General features: G+C 38.5%; 2 protein-coding genes, 1 non-coding gene and 1 pseudogene across 3 annotated transcripts; 1 reads left to right on the forward strand and 3 right to left on the reverse strand.

Annotated features, from left to right (window-relative positions):
* Window positions 1-1,380: 1,380 nt before the first annotated feature.
* Window positions 1,381-3,465, reverse strand: LOC103703143 (glutathione S-transferase U10-like). Its single transcript, XM_008785890.6, has 2 exons — window positions 3,053-3,465; window positions 1,381-1,895 (listed from the first exon to the last, which is right to left on the reverse strand). The coding sequence occupies exons 1-2, from the start codon at window positions 3,368-3,370 to the stop codon at window positions 1,521-1,523; spliced, it is 693 nt and encodes a 230-aa protein (XP_008784112.4). The 5' UTR covers window positions 3,371-3,465; the 3' UTR covers window positions 1,381-1,520.
* Window positions 3,466-6,023: 2,558 nt separating this feature from the next.
* Window positions 6,024-6,104, reverse strand: TRNAL-CAG (transfer RNA leucine (anticodon CAG)). Its single transcript has one exon. It is a non-coding gene; the product is annotated as a tRNA-Leu (tRNA).
* A 9-nt stretch (window positions 6,105-6,113) lies between these two features.
* On the forward strand, window positions 6,114-9,210 carry LOC148703006 (pentatricopeptide repeat-containing protein At1g74600, chloroplastic pseudogene; annotated as a pseudogene).
* Window positions 9,211-9,262: 52 nt separating this feature from the next.
* Window positions 9,263-11,838, reverse strand: LOC103703150 (protein FEZ-like). The gene is made up of 3 exons (XM_008785901.6): window positions 11,658-11,838; window positions 10,312-10,613; window positions 9,263-10,226 (listed from the first exon to the last, which is right to left on the reverse strand). Exons 1-3 carry the CDS (start codon window positions 11,836-11,838, stop codon window positions 9,492-9,494), a joined length of 1,218 nt encoding a protein of 405 aa, XP_008784123.4. The 3' UTR covers window positions 9,263-9,491.
* Window positions 11,839-17,516: the final 5,678 nt, after the last annotated feature.

A 17,516-nucleotide genomic window follows, 5' to 3' on the forward strand; every position in this document is an offset into this window, starting at 1 on the left:
CTGCACGCGACTTGAGCTCCTAGGTTCTACCTTTCTTGTGCGGGTCCCATTTTACATGTCATATGGGGTTCATGTGCTACATTAGTTTCAAGTGTCGAAAACCTAAATAATGTCTGGGTCACACATGGAGTCATAAATTTGGGTGGCCACCAAGCGTATTCGTAGCTGCTAAGGAATTTTAATTAAGGGGAGAAGTAAATCTAGTCCTGGTCTTCTTCTGCGAAGAATGGGAAACAAGCTTAGGCACCAAGAAACAAATATGCTCTTATATTAATGGTGGCAAGCAACAACTGCCCACACAGCAAACTATATGACTGTATCATGTTGCAGGTTGCAGGTGGGAATTTCTTGGCTTGAGATTGACTCCGGACCGGCTAATTGCGAACTGGTTAGAGTTGCCACACTTCCAAAACTTTTGATTCCGTTCTAGGTCATGGAGTACTCAGCTCTGTTCATTAAATCTTATCCGAGACTTATTGGTTAAGCTTTTTGACTAGGGGTGCAATTGAGCTGAGTTCGATCGACTAACTAGAGGCTCGAGATTCAAAATACTCATGCTCGAAATTCGACTCGAGATCGATCGAGTCTTAATATCCAAGCATGAAGTTGAGTCAATAATAAAAAAAAGGCAATACTCAAGATTGATTCGATTTGGCTTGAATATCAACCGAGCCATACTCGAGCTCAAAATCGAGCTTTGGTTATAATTAAAAAGTATAGTTAAAACAAACTATAGAATCATATTATATTTTAAAATATTAAATTAATAATATACATAATAAGCAAAATGCAGTATTATTAGAAATATATATATACCTGACTTGGCTCGTAAGCCTTCGAGTCGAGTATTTTGTTCCTCGAGCTCGACTCAGAAATTATTTAAGCTTCTTGAGCCCAACTCGAGCTCAACAATAATTGAATCGAGTCAAGCTTGGATCTAAGTCTAGTCGAGTCGATCTTGGATCCAAGTCAAGCTCGAGTAGCTCAGCTTATTTGCACTTCTACTCTTGACCAAAATATACAGACCTATATACACATACACGTGTGCACATATGCACATAGGTTAAACTAATGTGATTGTCACAAATTACATAGGATTTATTCTCATTCCACGCAGTTGAAATGTCTTTTCTCTCCTCCCAATACTCTCAACACTCCCCAAATTTGCCCTTCTTTGAGAACTTGGACACAATCCTCAACTATCCAAATTAATAGGAATTTTTGTCAAGTAAAATCTATGCGAAAAGTAGAAAAAGGCTAGCCCTTGTAACTTTTCGTAAGTTTATTTTATTTTATAAATTAAGAAACGGTAGCACTCCCTTTTGGAACAAGATGGTGGTTAACAATGCAGCTCATCAACACATAGGGGAACACAACCCATTTTAAAGGCTGAAACATAGACCTCTTATTATTATTATTACAACAATAATATATCAATTCATCTAGCATCAAAGCAGGACAAAGTTCCCTTACAAGCTCAAACATTATCACATTAGGCCACAAAGACTTGAGAGGAACCATCAAGCTCCTGATGATGCTGAAGCCTTCTCTCTCATAGCTCGAATGCGCTCCTGCAACATGGCATCAGGAATTGCTGTTTCTCTGACCACATCAAGGTCTGCAAAAGCATCCATGCAAGAGCACAGGAGTGGTGTCCTCTCCTTTTCCAGAAATTTCACATCAGTAAGACCTTCCAGGTATTTGAATCCATCACGGCATGAGCCCAGGATCACATCGAGAAGGCTGGGCATCACACCATTGATGAATAGGCCTCCACTGAACAAATCTCTCTGGATTCCATCCTCCAATTTGCTCAAGTTCTCAATGAAGTCCTGGATTGCCTTCTGTTGCTCCTCTCCTTTGGTGTTTTGAATAGCGTAAGTGCCAGGCACCAGCTGCAGCAGCAACATACATCTCTTGTTAAGGTAATGATTTGTTCTTCAATCAAAAGAAAAATATAAAGTTACTGCATCCTTGCTTGCCCATTATAAAAGCTCTCTGACATAATTCCCATGGGCAATCACCAACAACACAACAAAAAAAAAAAACAAAGAAAAACTCCCACACTGACGTCGTTTTGATAATTCATGTGTGATACTAGGGATGGATGTCCACAGGTGATTGTAATGGTCGGTGTGAAAAAAAAAAGACAAGTTTAATTAACTCATATTTGGATTTTAAGCTTGTTTTAGTTCATAAAAAATTCTTCCGTAACCTAGAAGTTTCAGTCATAAAAAAAGCATATGGGCAAAAGAAACATGTACGTGTGTCCTTGAACTAGACTTAATGATAAGGTTTGGGCTGTTAATCTCCAGAAAACTGAACTTATTTATTCTTATGAATGGGAAATCAAACTCAACTAGGTTCGGATTTACCAACTCAATTTGGTTTTAGCCTTTTAGGATAATCATCCCTATAAAATAGGGCCAACAACTCCCAAGTGAGTTGGCTTGTGGATTCTTTGTTACAAGCTGGCATGCGATGTTATTTAGGTCGAACCATTTCCTAGAAACTTGTTCTTGGATATGAAAATGCTAAACATCGCTGCTCCATTAATCGATGCCGATGTTGGAGTCAACTAATGTTGATTTAGAATTCATAGCATGGTTAAATTGCACCAAGTCATGGCTAGAGATAATAGACCCTCGTGCATCGCACCAATTTTCAACTACCATAGAGTCTACATAGTGAATGGAGCAGTTATAGATGGCGCTACACCTGAGATAAAATAACACAGATGCATGTATGCATATGTACATGGATGGGGGTTTGCAACTTTCGCACAAAAAGAAGGATTTATCTTCCTTCGCACGAATTAATCTATCATTGGGTCATGCAATGGTCGATTCAAAATCTATGTATATGATGAATGAAGGAGCTCGGAATGCTTTGAGAGCTGTGCAGGGGCAGAGATCCAATGGTAAGAATTGCGAAAGAACAACAATCATTCCTTCGTGCAAAAGATATAACCCGAACCCTACGCACATGCTCCACAGGAAGAAAAAAAAAAAAAAAAAAAAAGAGGAGTTAGGAAGCTTTGCAATTATGGTACCTTTTGGTAGACAAAATCAGCCCAAAAACGAACTTTGGATCTCTTGTAAGGATCCTCCGGGAGAAAAGGAGGGTCCTTCCACATCTCATCGATGAACTCCAAGATGACAAGCGACTCGGCTACTGGCTTTCCATCCACTGCCAGGACCGGCACCTTCTTGTGAACAGGGTTAAGCTTAAGAAGCGCCTGGCTCTTGTTCTGGAGGTCTTCCTCCACGTACTCGTAGGCCACGCCCTTGAGCTTAAGAGCATGGTGGACCATGGTGCAGTAGCCACTGAGCACAAACCCATACAACTTCACCTCCTTCACCTCTCCCATCGCTATGCCTTCTCCCAGAACAATCTCCAAGCCTACTTTTTAGGAAGCTTGAAGCAAAGAACACGTAATGGAGAGTATCTATATAAGTTTTTGTGTCACCTGTCTTGATCCTAGTTGCTAATCCTGCGGACTAAACTTCTCCTTTGAGTAGTATAATTAAGGAAGCCACCTCTTTTGAAAAGTAGACATTGACTTTCGGAGTCGTTTCCAATTAGTTCGCTTTCCAGCTGGCCCCACCGTGGTGGACTGCTTCGCATGGGTGGAAGGTTGAAGGCTGTGGGTTGATACGAAGTATTATTTGTTTTAATAATAGAATTTGTATTACTTGTATTATCAGTATAAATTAATACATGTTTGATTTTTTTTTCTGAAAGAAGATTTTTTTATTTTATTTTCTTCCTTTTATCCTTCTAGAACATTGGTCAATTTATTATATGACCTTCCATAAAGTTTTTTACTTATTTCTTCTATTTGGTTGCTTGTTATCGTTTCTGCCTACTTCATTTACTGAGAAAGGATCCTCACACCAGACCAAAACTGAAGAGCTTAGATCTCTGAGTATGCTGGCTTGCTTATTTGGTAAGTACTTAAAAAGTATGTTATAAAGATTGTATGCTGGGGTTTTTCACCTGGGAGCTTCCACCTCCGAATTTTTTTAAGATCAATTTCGACGGATGCATATTGGATGGCGGTAGGACGGAAGGTGCTGGCTTTATCATCAAAGGTCCGAAGTTCAGGGTGATTGCGGCTGGTGGTTGCCAGATCTTCGACGCTTCGGTCCCGGAGGCTGAGTTGAGGACGGCTTGGGCTGGCTTAAGTTACGCTCGGCGGGCATTGCAGGCCAAAGTTGCATTGCTAGAGGGCAATTTGACAACAATTATTGATTGGATTCAATAGAGCGTGGGAGGTGTGGGCGACTATCATCCGCTGTTTAGAGATATTCGAGCTGTGATCTGTGACGAAATGGCCTTACTGGCGAAGCATGTGTATAGAGAGGTTAATGGGGCAGCAGATTGGGTGGCCTCGTATGTGGCCAACAACTCCGAAAATACTCTTTGGGTTGGGGAGAGGGAGTTGCTTGGTGCGCTTCGGGACCTATTGTTTCTCGACTTTTTTGACTATATCCGTATCAGTGCTGCATGATACATCCGGTTTAGCAAAAGAAAAAGAAATTGTATGCTTGGCCATCAATGTACAGTTTGGGCCTGAGAACACAAATTGTGTAACATATACTTTACTCGTCAAGATGGCATCTTGAGAATGGCCTAAGTTGGTCTTATGATGGAGACATCAACAATCAACTATATTTTGTCAACTATAGATATATTCCTCAATCCCACCTCTCCTTCATGATGCATGAAGATCACCGTCAATTAGAAAAATCAAGGGCTCGCCATGGACTCACCATGAAAGATGAGTGTGGTCTCCATCGGGCCACACATGTCTACAGAAAGGCGAATAGCACTGCTAACTGGGTGGCCTCCTTCACAGCTCACCACTCTGAAGGCTTCACCTGAAAAGACCATGTGTCGGTGCCTTATTCTCTGTATTATTATTATTTTTTTTGATTTTTTTGGTTGCACCCACATTTGTCGTGTGTGAGCCGCCTTTGTACCAAAAAAAAAAAACAAGATACCTCGAAATTGCGCCGGTGTAGAAGAAATAAACTCCCAGATGACACCTCCATAGGATGTATGGGTCTCTTGGTTGTTAATCCTGTAATACAAAATTGAAAGGAAGATCACAGTCTATGGCTAGTCCATCCTAAGCCACCAATTATCCGTGATGGGAAGAGAGAGATTCAGAGAAAGAACAAAACAAAGCAGTAGGGAGGAATAAAAAAAGTTTGGCCTTCACTCTCAAATTTCTTATAGTTTCTTCTATACCAGCTTATTAAAAGATAAGCTAGTTCCATCAATGACAATCAAAGTGTGTAGCACAAATTCAACTGATTTCCCTGGTTCACTGCATTGTTAATCTATAATCTTATGTTGTTCCAATTATTTATCATATCTCTATTATTAGATTTATATTATTTCTTTTTTATTATCGACTATCTCAGAATTTTTTTGACTACTTATTAGTTTGCGGAGACACGTGCATTTGCTGCATTTTTTTTTTTTTTTGCATATTTTTCAATGCCAAAATATTACTTGCTTGCGAGAAAATTTGGAAAAAGGGAAGTACAAGGTTCAAAAAATATATATATATAGTTGGTTGGAGAATGCAAATCATTAGTCTTTTGTAAAACATTTTCCATTATTATTAGTATGATTAATTTAGTTATTTTTCTTTTTTATTATACCCATGCAGTTTATCCTATTGAGAAAGGCCAAAATTTAAAATGCACATAGAATTCCGTAAAAATAAAAAAATAAATTACAAAATAAATAAAATAATTTAAAAATAAGAAATGTACTTAAGTATGGGATTTTATTTTTCTTTTAAATACTTGTGCAATTTATTCTATTGATTGAAAATACACATGGCAATTCATTCTTCTTAAAATCAAAGACTCCTTTTAAAAAGAAATCATTATTTTAAAAATAATCGAAAAATAAAAATAAATCAAAATTTGTTCTGATGTTTTTCAATATTCTTGAAATAAGAATAAATAAAAAAAATAAAGAAAATAATTTCAAATTAAAAAATGTGTCAAGAATGGGATTCGAACCCATGCCCTTTCGGACCAGTACCTGAAACTGGCGCCTTAGACCAACTCGGCCATCTTGACGTGTTCGCACTCCCACGCTCTTTCTTCCCTTTCCTTTGCCAAAAACTTTACCATATCCTTACCTTGGTTGCAAGAGAAAACTGGCTTTCGTCTGCCCTCTTCTTCCCATCAATGGCCATGCAGAAAGCCAAAACTAACGAAACCCATATCACAAATGCACTGCCTTCCCGATCAAACACCTCCGGCCACCAACGGTCTCGCCGAGGCCCACCGCAAGTCTGGTTCTGTGTTCGATGCACTTCAAGTGCTCGGCAAAATCCCAAACCCAAATATCTAATCATGGAACCTCTTTGTATCATGCTACAATCAGATTTCTCTGTTTGAAGAATCTCTTAGAACTTTCAGGCACATGGTTTCGTTAGGATTCAAGCCGAATCAGTTCACTTACGGAAGTGTGATCTATGCTTGCCCTGCGTCCCAAAACCTTGAATTTGGCGAGCAGATATACTCGCTTGTCCTGAAAAACGGGTTCCTTTCCAATGGCTATGTTTGTACTGGGCTGATATATTGTTTGCGAAAAGTAATGGTTTCAATGGTTCTTTAAGTGTGTTCTCCGAGAAAGCCAGCTCAAATGTGGCTTTGTTGGAATGCTTTCATTGCTGGGGCAGTTCAAGATATGGAGAGTTTGATTGCTCTGGACTTTTTGGTCGGATGGTGGATGAGTTTATTATACCAAATTGTCCTACTTTCTCGGGTGTTTTATTGCCTTGTGCTGCGGCTGCAGAATTAGAGGTGGGTATGCATGGTCATTCAATGGGATGATGGAGATGACATCTTTGTTGGAACAGCAATCATTGATCTATATGCTAAGTGTGGTGATATTGATGCTGCAGTGAAGGAATTCTCACGCACGCTGGTTTGCAACGTGGTTTCTTGGACTACTGTTGTCTCTTGTTTTGTTCAGGAGGAGGAGGCTATTGATGCTATGATATTTTTTGAAGTAATTCGACAAACTGGCATGGAAATAAACAAGTTAAATCTTACCATTGTACTCCTTGCCTGTGCTAAGTCTCTGATGACGGAAGAGAAAATACAAATCCATTTCTTGATTCTAAAGACTGGGTTGCATATGGATTCTGTGCTTAAAGATGCTTTGATCAGCACATATGCAAAAATTGGGTATATTCAATTGACTGAAAACTGTTTGAGGAGACTGATACTGTGAAAAAAGTCCAGGTACTTGGTCAGCTATGATCCCTGTCCTTGCTCAGAACCAGAATTTGAGAAGACCAATTTAAATCTTTCAGAAGATGTTTTGGGAAGGTCTAAAAAACCTGATAAAAATGCAGCTCTGCTGCTCCTAGCATTGTTGACCGTATAGATTTAGGGAGACAAATACATTCTTTATGTCACAAAAGCTGGCTTAGTGCTTGATATGCTTGTGGATAGTGCACTCTTCACCATGTACTCCAAATGCGGTAGCATCAAAGATAGTTATGAGTTCTTCAAACAAATGCAAGAAAGAGATAGAGTTTCATGGTCATTAAATGATTTCTGGATTTGCAGGACATGGTCATACAGATAAGGCTTTTCAGTTATCCAAGGATATGTTTCTTGAAGCTATCAAACCTGATGAAATGACTTTATCTGCTGTTCTTACAGCTTGCAATGGTCGCTGTGACTTAATGAAAGGGAAGGAAATTCATGGGCATGCTATTCGTGTTGGATTTTGGGCTGGCACTCTTATTGGTAGTGCTCTCATGTAGATGTATTCCAAATGCAAAACTAGTATCTGCAAGGAGTCTTTGATGAATTTTAAAGGACAGATGGGTGTCGTTGTCATCCTTGGTGTCAGGGTAGGCCACAAATGGTTTTAGTGATGAGGCACTGTCACAGTTCCAGTGTATGGTGCTTGCCGGTTTTGAAAATAGACCACTTTATGTGTCCATCGATTCTTTTGGTATGTGCTAACATATCAAGGACGGTTTTGGATAGGCAGTTATATGCCCATGCAATCAAAGCAGCCATAACTTTGTATCTTTCAGAGCTCTCAACCTATGGCAACATTTATGATTCTCGTAGAGTATTTGATGAAATGGAAAACCCTCATTTAGTCAAATGGATGGATATGCTCAGCATCCAAGTGGTTTAGAATCTCTGAAAATCTTCGAGCTGATGAAGAAATGAGGAAGAAAACCCGACTCTGTGACACTAGATAGTGTTTTATCAGCCTGTAGCCATGATGGTTTTCTAGAAGAAGACATTTGCTATTTTAATTCTATGAGCACTGATTATGGGATTTGACCGGAAGCTCATCACTATGCATTCATGGTTGATTTACTTGGTCAATCTGAAAGACTTAAAGAGGATACAGATTTCATTGACAGGATTCCTACAGAACCCGATTATCTGGTGCGGAGCACATTGCTTGTTGCTTGCAAAGAAGGTTCTTGAGCTAGCTCCTCATGATTATGGGACTTGTATATCTCTGTCAAACATCTCTGCAGATATGGGGGACCGGGAAGAAGTTCTGAGGATTAGAAGTTCAATGAAAGGAGGAGGCACAAAAAAGGAACCTGGGTGGAGTATAATATTTAAGATGAAAGTTTCCTTTTAGCCTCCATATCTGAAGAGTCATACTCATCTTCCAGTTGATTGCAATGATTAAGATAGATAATCTGTCTGTCTATCCTAGCCATTCTCTGTGGAGTCGCAGAGTATGGAGAGGTATGTGCTTAAGGTTACCGAGAGCAATGAAACAGAAAGAAAAACAAATTTGGCATTTAGGTTAAAATTAAAATAACAGAGGTTACCTGCTGCTGAGCTAACAATATGACAGGGATTTTACCCATAAAGTTCTTGATAATTTACTGTTCAAGAAGTGTGGAGCAATATTTTATTGTGAGGTGAGATTGAAGCAACCAAATAATGGCAACATTGCATCCAAATGAAGCATCATGTGGACTTCAGCATGTTATGCTGGCCTCAGGCATTTAATTTCTGTACTTCTTTGACAGCTTTCAAGCTTTGAGCACATACTTCAAGTGGCACAGGCTTCGAATTCTCTTCTTGAATTAGAGGTTGTACCAAGCCATTTGTTCTACATGTTGATGGATTATTAAAAGTTTTTTAGAAAAAAAAAGAAAATAAAGAAGAGTTAAACACTTTTGGTAGTCTACTGATGAGTTGCTCTGTTATCTGGTGGCACTGGCAGATGGTTTATCAAAACTCAAAATGATTATGAAAATAATATCAACTTCAAAAATACAAACATTAATATAATTGTTTGAAGACTAAATCTAGCCACAGTTTTCTTGTCATTCTGTTAGCTTTGCTGTTAACAGACATGTCTTTGAAGATGTACATTATCACTTAATAAACACTCAATTTTTTCATGCTAACAGCAATGCTAACAGATGAAGGTGACTCGCTTTATGCTGCATCTAATTAGGTATAGCATTTGTTTGTGGAGTAACTCTTCGGCATCTCACTGGGGCACGGTGGAGAGTCCCATGGCAAGTTGGGTTTCCACTCATCAGAAAGATTTGACTGCAGACTGAACGGAAAGCTGACGGTCTTCCCAGCTCCCCACTGATTGTTGTTAACATTACATATATGGGCAGTCTTCTTTGCATACATTTCTTCTTCCCCACTTCCCAAGCTTGTGCTCATGTCTAATGGAAAGTCAACTGTGAATCCATTAAACTGCTGCGTCTGTCCATAAGCTATGCTTTCAGAGGCTTTTTCAACATCACCAAGTATTGTGGGGGATATGTTAAGAAGCATTGCAGCCACATCCACTGTGCACTTGGATGGCATTGACACTTCAGCTGGTGAGAACATGAAGTTGGTGGGCATCTCTGCACTTGAAACAGGAAAGAACTGTGATGGTTTGCAGCTGATCTGGTCTATGGGCTTATAGGAGGTAACATCCAAAGGAGAGTAACTGGTAGTACAGGCCTGCTGCTGAAAGCTATTGTTACAGCCAAACTGGATTGCAGACCCAGCTTCAGTCATGCGTGAGATATTCTCAGAACAAAACTGAGTTCCACGTGCAGTCTGGGAAGCAGAGAACAAATCTTGTTCATTGGTCTCGGGTAATGGAGATACCCAAGAATGAGATAGTGCCCTCTGTGCCATAGAATTAGTCTTCTTAAAGATCCTACAGATCGCCCATGAGTCCTGTTTATGACACCAAGAAGGGTAAGTTTATTTCAGAGAATTTTAGTTTTACTTTAATGGAAGAAGAGTTAAGCGAACTCCTCACATTGGCTGGAATATTTTTGTCCAGAGGCCTCTTGGGCAGTGATGAATCTGAAAGGGAAGGCAACCTGAACTCATGCATCATCCAGTCAGTTTTGATTCCTTTGGCAGCTCTTCCTTTGTAGAAGACTAGAGACTTCTTCAGGCCTATGCATTTGGTTCCCTCTGAGGAGTATATAGGCCTGTCTGTTCCTGTAGCCTTCCAAAATCCAGCTCCTGTGACTCTGTTTGGCCTGGTGCTGTTCCTATATTTCCTGTCCCTCGGACAGTAGAAGTACCATTCCTTCTCCCCCGTAGTTGCCAGCTCTTCTCGGTAAGTAGACATGAAATAAAATGTTCTTTTAGTAATTTAAGAAGAAGCAGTCACTTATGATTTACTTTATCATCATGAAATATGCAGAAGAAAAGACCTCCCCACTTATTCTTAAGAGAAGACAAACAACTATACAAAACTGACAACAGAAGAGAATATGGAAGAGGAGTTTCTCTTTGCTACATGTTATTATTTGTGAAACCTAAATTAAAAATCGAGTTATTTTGTGTTATCTTAAAGTCTAGAAAGACAGTTAAAAAGAGAAAGTTCTTTAAACCTGTTTGAGGATAGGAGAAACTAGTATTATTGCTCTGGTACCAAATCTTGACTTATGACATGCTTCTACAGAGGTAGCATTTTTATTATATTGACTGAAAACAACCCTGGATAAAGAGATGACATGAAAGGGTGTATCTATTTTGCTGTAGCTGAGTCCTAAACTGAAGTGAACATTTGCTCAGGAACTTGAGAAATTTGAAAGATGAAACCAAACAAATGAGATGATAGAAAACTTAAACCTTGGAACCTGAGAACTGAACTTACTAAAGATAAAATATCTGCAAAATTTTAAGAAACCGTAGAAAACAGAAGTTGAAGAATGCTACTTATATGACGACTGAAACGAAAAATCATCTACTGCTTGGTGCTTTCAGAGTATGGCATGAAGAAGAGGGATATAATACTTACACCTTAAAAACATAAAAAATAAAAAATAAAAAAGGTGTATAATATCAAAGGAAGTTCGTTTAGTTTTCTAGCAATCAGAAAAACAGCTGAAAGCAGTGCAAAACCCAGATTATAATGAGAAAGAGGACAAATAGATAACGGGATATTGAAAAGCCAGGGAAGCTTTCCTTCTAATATAAAAGCAATGAGGAATTGTTTTTTCTAGCAATCAGAAAAACAGCTGAAAGCAGTGCAAAACCAAGATTATAATGAGAAAGAGGACAAATAGATAACGGGATATTGAAAAGCCAGGGAAGCTTTCCTTCTAATATAAAAGCAATGAGGAATTGTTCAGATAGATGGTAGCTTACTTGGCAGATCCCATGGATCAAATTTGTAGATATCCAGTTGCCTGATAAGCTCAACGGAGAGAGGTTTTTGCTGAATTTTTCTCTTCAAATAGAACCCCACTAGCTCTTCGTCGGTAGGATGAAATCGAAAACCTGGCAACATCACTTCATCTCCCTTGTCCATATCACTTCTCTCATCCATAACTCTTTAGCTGCTTCTTTGATCGCAGAACGCTGTTAGCAAACACCTTGAGATGAAGAGAGATGCTAGAGATGTTTTCCTATCCCTTCAAACAGAAGCACTCTAGGGTTCTATGAACCTAAATTGCATGGCTTAGACCTACTACAGGAACCTATAAATGGAACCACCTCAGCTAAAGAAAAGTATGCAGCATGAACTAAGATTGGCTCACTCAGTGGACTCAAAAACAGCACCACAATAAAGAGCTAAAATACAGCATTAATCTGGTTCTAGAATCTAAAAATCACAAATTCTTTCTTCTTCACAATAACAGTAACTAGTTCATTTCAGGCAAAGTCATTAAAACCTAAACAAGACTTACAGGTCCTTATCTCCAGAAATATGCTAACAATGGAATGACTTAAGCCCCTAACAAGATCTAGGCCACTTTCTGCCCAATGATAGCAAGCATGATTAGAAGGATATTCTACAAATCTAAACAAGAATCACTAATGAAAACCTCAACAGCTACAAACAATAAGAAAGGCTGTCTAAGAAGACATGTGGCATGAACTGTGTGAAGAGCTCAAGAAACCCAGCTCATAGTTCATTTAGTTCAATGCTCTCTTGTGCTTCCTCTAAAGGGTTTCCCCTCCGGATGTCTGGCTTATCTTTCGGGCCTCTGGTGTTGGTCGAGGAAGAAGCTTGAGCAGTGCTCTTATAATACGATCACCAAGAAGCCCAAGTCAGAACAATAATTTTATTATTTTGAATAAAATACTCTTTCAGCCCCTCCCTTCTTGAATCCATTAGAGTAGTTTAATCTAGAGGAAGGGCATCTCGAAAAGACAAACTTAGCAGCTTATGGAGATAATCAATCCTTTTCTTTTCACACTTATAATATTAATTTCATGGAGTTCAAATATATCTTTTAAGCAAATCAAGAGAAGACTAGCTTCTAGGCAAGTCCATTTTATAGTCTTTATTAGATTATTTGTGTGGGGGGGGGGGGAACTGAACACTTCCCAACACATTAAGAAACTTCAAATAGTTATGTATATTCAATCCCCAAGAGTCTGAAAAATTCTTCTGATATCCCCTTTTCTATTTGGATTTCCATATATATTCCTTTGTCTCTCCTGATCCAAAAATCCCACCCCATATCAATCCCTATTCCCTTTCAGATACATGCTCTCTGCTTGTCAGTGTATATCTTGGGGTCTCATGGAGATTCCTTTACTATCAAATTCAAAACAAGAACAAACAAAATGCTCTCAAATTGGTGAGTCTCCTGACTAAGTTAATATTTGTGCTGGACAAATCCATTGGCCGCCCATTGATACTGTTTCACTATCACACCCTTGAGACAGGCAGAAAGTGAAATTCATGATATAATGACTAATTTGTCCCTGGGATTTTGGTAGCATATGGGCGCCTACCACGGCATGATTGCAAGTCGAGTTTGGGAACAATTTGGCCGGCAATGTCTCGGAGTTCAAACAACTCTCTCTCTCTCTCTCTCTAAAAGAAAGAAAAAAAAACTCCAATAATTCTTAGAAGGTTTAAAAAGAAAGATGATTTAAATGAAAAAAAAAATCAAAAATAAAAACTATGAGTTATTGATATTATGTATTAATTTACATAATAACAAGCATGAAAGAAGCAAGAACAGTAAAACACTAGAAAAAAAAAACTCTACGACCAGCAACAACAATTCAAATCAGTCATTTGTATTCTACGGTACTTCTTGTATGAGCGGTGGATAATTTTTGAGTCATTCGTAGAATTCATAATCATCGTATAACTCTCGATTAGTTTTTTTTCTTTCTCGGATTCGAATGATGGAAGCCTAAATAGTTAGATTTCAAATTTGTTCGAAGAGCAAAGTAGTAGAATAAAAGGGATGGAAATTGATGAAGATAGTTTGAGGACAAAGTATCCTCAAAATTCATGAATGAAGTAAAATATTTAATAATTTGGAGAATACCTTTACTATGATTAGGAGTCCTTGGGAGCCAATGGGTTGATGTACAGAGTCGTAATTTGCCAATATCTAGAATAGTATTAGAATAGTGACAGCCCAGCTTGCTGAGCTTGATTGATGAGGTCGGGGGGGGGGGGGGGGGGGGGGGGGGGGGGGGATGGTGATTTCCCCTGTAGCATCATCCTAACGTGCAATTTACTGCCAGTAGTTTTAGAAACTTCCATTATTTAACTAATAGCTTTTTAAAAGTGACATATTTGGATTCACAAAGAAAGTCTTGGTCTATATGGGTGGACAGGCAGGTTGAGCCGGTGACTACTTCAGGGACCTTAACAATCTTAGATGGTATTTCAAGGGGGAAAAAAAAAAGTAGGCTTTATCCAGCTTAGTCCGCAGTTTCTTCATAAATAAGAATTTTAAAGTGACAGCAACACATTTCATTAGGTCTGAAAATGGCCAAAACAATCATGAGGATGACCAAATGAACCAAATCATGCCTTGGATGAATGATAATGTACATGTACACTAGCACCATAGCATGGAGCCATTGGTTCATGGGATTCATCCATACATCCCAGAAGGCCTTACTTTCAGCTTGATACAGAATTTAAGGTAGCCAGCTAAGCGAAACTTTTTCCCTTATTTTATTTTTCTAAGGAAAGGGGGAAAATAATATTGGATGATGTTGTTTCATAATTTAATCATATCTAGCTCAGATCCTTGGGAACTTAGATTTTTAGTGAACATCATCAAATTTTAGGAATGTTGACCAATCGGTAAACTTTTCGAACTTATAAGCAAGCTTCTAAGATGGAAAAACGCCAGCATGCAAACAATAGATTTGCCTGCTAGGGTTTCAGTAGCGAAAGTTACTAAAGGATTTGACATCAGAGTTATAATTGCTCGTCAAAATATAGTAGATCCTTTTAATTTGATTGATGATCCAATTTGCAGTCATCGATCATATTAAATAGTCGAATCATCACCCAACGAACTTCACATTGGACAACAAGGGTCACTTTGGTCATCAACAAAGTATAGTATTGGTAGGAAGATAAGCTTGAGTGTTTGTGTGTGTTTTATTCACTTAAGACAAAGTTTTGGCCGTGTGAGCAAAATTCAGCAGAAAGAAGGGGCTGTGGAGGACCCACATCCCAGTATTTAAACCAATTTCTATGACCAAAGTTTGCTAACCATGTCTGCCAAACTGCGAACAGGTGGAGAACCTTCTAATTAATGTGGGGAGGATAGTCGGGGTCAAATCTCCGCTTTGAGAGCCCAAATCTCTATTGAAATTTCCCAAACTTGGCCCCTCGGTTTGAACCCCTCCTGTCTGTTCCTTGACCTTGGGTTGCACCCCAAACCCCGCCCCAAGCGTGCAACCCAAGTTAAGAAATGGGTCAGACCCTTCAAAACTAAGTTTCCCCTCTCTTGGTATGCGAACACTAATCTTCCTCAAAGATGCCATGTTTCCAATGGAACAACTCCACATTTAGTTCTTTTTTTTTTTTAAATTTTGTGATTGCTCCATTGATTAATTTATCATTAGGAAGTTGTAATCTAATCGCCCCGTAAATGAATTGTCTGAAGCGGACATTAGATTAGACTTTTAAAAACGTAGGACATACGATTCAGGACCAGACATATATAGTTGTGTGCATTGACTGATGAAATGTTAGTGGGTACCTTAATAGGTGACACCTACCAAAATTTCATGTAGTAATGAGTCTTTTTTCGTTTTAAGGAATGATATTTTTGTTGTTGGAGTTGGGAAAATAAGATTCATTTTATATTTCTTGTGGAAATTAAGAAGAGCTTGCCATGTGTTCAAAGTGTAGCTTCTTTACTGAACTTAATTGAAACAAGCTATTGCTTGCATGGCTATTGCAGGCTTAGGTAGTTGCTAGTGTAGCTACACCTAATTCGCCGACGCTTTTATCGGAGCTCAACAAAGTTAACAAATAATTATGGCTGACCTATTGTTAATTTCAAGAGGAGATAAAATGTTTCCAAGTCATCTTTTTTAAGGAGAAACATGTGTTGTTTCATCACTACTTGTGCAGGAGACTTCACCTAGTCATGATCTAATGAGCTTGAACATTTTGGATAATTGAGCGCAATAAATACATTACTAGATGGGAAGCTTGCAACTAAAGGGTTAGGGACTATCTGGAGGGAATGCGAGATTAAATTGTTAGGTTTCCAGGGAAGGTTGCAGGTCTTCCTATTGCCTTCTACTAATGTAATAAAGGAGTCATATAGTTAATCATGCTCTAGGGTTTTCCTTTCTTTATTTCTTAAAGGTGCCCCATAGATAGTCAACCATACATCTATTCTGAAAAGCATACAAGATCTTGTAGACGTTGCATTTATCAGACCTTATGGATGTTTTTTAATCCGTAAAAGGAATTCATTTTGTAGATGCTCTTTAATACATAAAAGCAAGTGGCTAATGGCAGCATAACTTCAAATTATGTGATGCAATCTCCATAGGTGACCTTTCAGTGTGACGCTTCTCTACTTGCTTAGATTAGGTACCCTTACATAAGCTAGATCTTTGCTATACTGGAGGATAGCATCATGCATCTACCCATGTCGGCATTAAAATATTCCTCCATGCACCTATGTCAGCATTAAAATAGTTTGGATGTTTAAGGTTTTTAAGCAACTGACCATGTCATGAATAACATATTCAAGTTGCACTCGAAGGCCATTGGTCATTAGATATCCATCAGCCTGCCTCTACCTCTATTTGCAGTGGAATGAGCTGCCTGTTTGGCTCCTACATAGATATATAACTCCAAACGAGCCATTTTTCTAAAGAAAAACTTGCTACTAAGCATCATGTTAGTAGTTTATTAAGGGGAAATTATTTGTTAAGTTGTTGATCTGAAGAAGCTTTGCATGAGAACATGATGTTATTATACAGTAAATGAGATGGTTGAGAAATGGATGGCATATGACTTAGAAGACTGGATGCATATGGTTCTGCAATATGAGCATTGGGGTACTACAATGTGTGCATGAAAGTCTTCAGTCTTTAAATTCTTCTGTACTTTCCATCTGCTTGGAGTTGTGAATTGTGATGGTGAGGTCTCCAATTTTATAGTGCTTAGTGTGAGAAAACCATACACGTTTCTGATGGACGAACTAAATTTCACTATCTTCTAATAACTGTATCGAGAAAAAAAATATATCCATCATTTTTTTTAGTTCATTTTATGTCACATTAACTCCCCTAAACGCCAAGAATTAATGCATGAATGCTTCCAATTCACTCAAACATCCCCTGGGTCTATTTGCACCTGCAAACCACTCAATTTAAAAACCACCACCACATAATAGTTTATGATACCTAGTTCCATGATAAGCTACGAACCAGAGCATTATCTCAATTGAATACAGGTATAGAAAGGGCTCTGCAAGGCATCTTATTATGATTATCTAATACTACTAAATCTTAAGATTTTGTTATTGAGATATATTAATGACAGCTATGATAAAGATGGGGCCTGCACTCAATTATTAGCTGCGAGAACAAAAAGAAAACAAAATCTCAAAGCTTGATTGGATTTATGGATTTATATGCCGCCGAGTATAATAAAAGATAAAGGATACCACCGGAGATGATGAACAGCCACGTAGCCGCCATTTTGTAGTATGGATTTTTCTCTCTGGACATTAGTTTGGAAACTAACTTTTCTGCAGGTATTAT

This window comes from Phoenix dactylifera, chromosome 7 (assembly GCF_051530095.1).
Source record: "Phoenix dactylifera cultivar Ajwa chromosome 7, Ajwa_hap1_PhDact_Kaust_v1.1, whole genome shotgun sequence".
In the NCBI taxonomy this organism is placed as follows: domain Eukaryota; kingdom Viridiplantae; phylum Streptophyta; class Magnoliopsida; order Arecales; family Arecaceae; genus Phoenix; species Phoenix dactylifera.

Excerpts from the sequence above, each read along its gene's own strand:
- LOC103703143 (XM_008785890.6), bottom strand. The coding sequence starts at position 3,370 with ATGGGAGAGGTGAAGGAGGTGAAGTTGTATGGGTTTGTGCTCAGTGGC. Across the intron at positions 1,896-3,052 it reads CTGATTTTGTCTACCAAAAG|CTGGTGCCTGGCACTTACGC; the intron begins GTACCATAATTG and ends TTGCTGCTGCAG.
- LOC103703150 (XM_008785901.6), bottom strand. The coding sequence starts at position 11,838 with ATGGATGAGAGAAGTGATATGGACAAGGGAGATGAAGTGATGTTGCCA. Across the intron at positions 10,614-11,657 it reads TGATCCATGGGATCTGCCAA|AGCTGGCAACTACGGGGGAG; the intron begins GTAAGCTACCAT and ends CTTACCGAGAAG. Across the intron at positions 10,227-10,311 it reads ACAAAAATATTCCAGCCAAT|GACTCATGGGCGATCTGTAG; the intron begins GTGAGGAGTTCG and ends TGTCATAAACAG.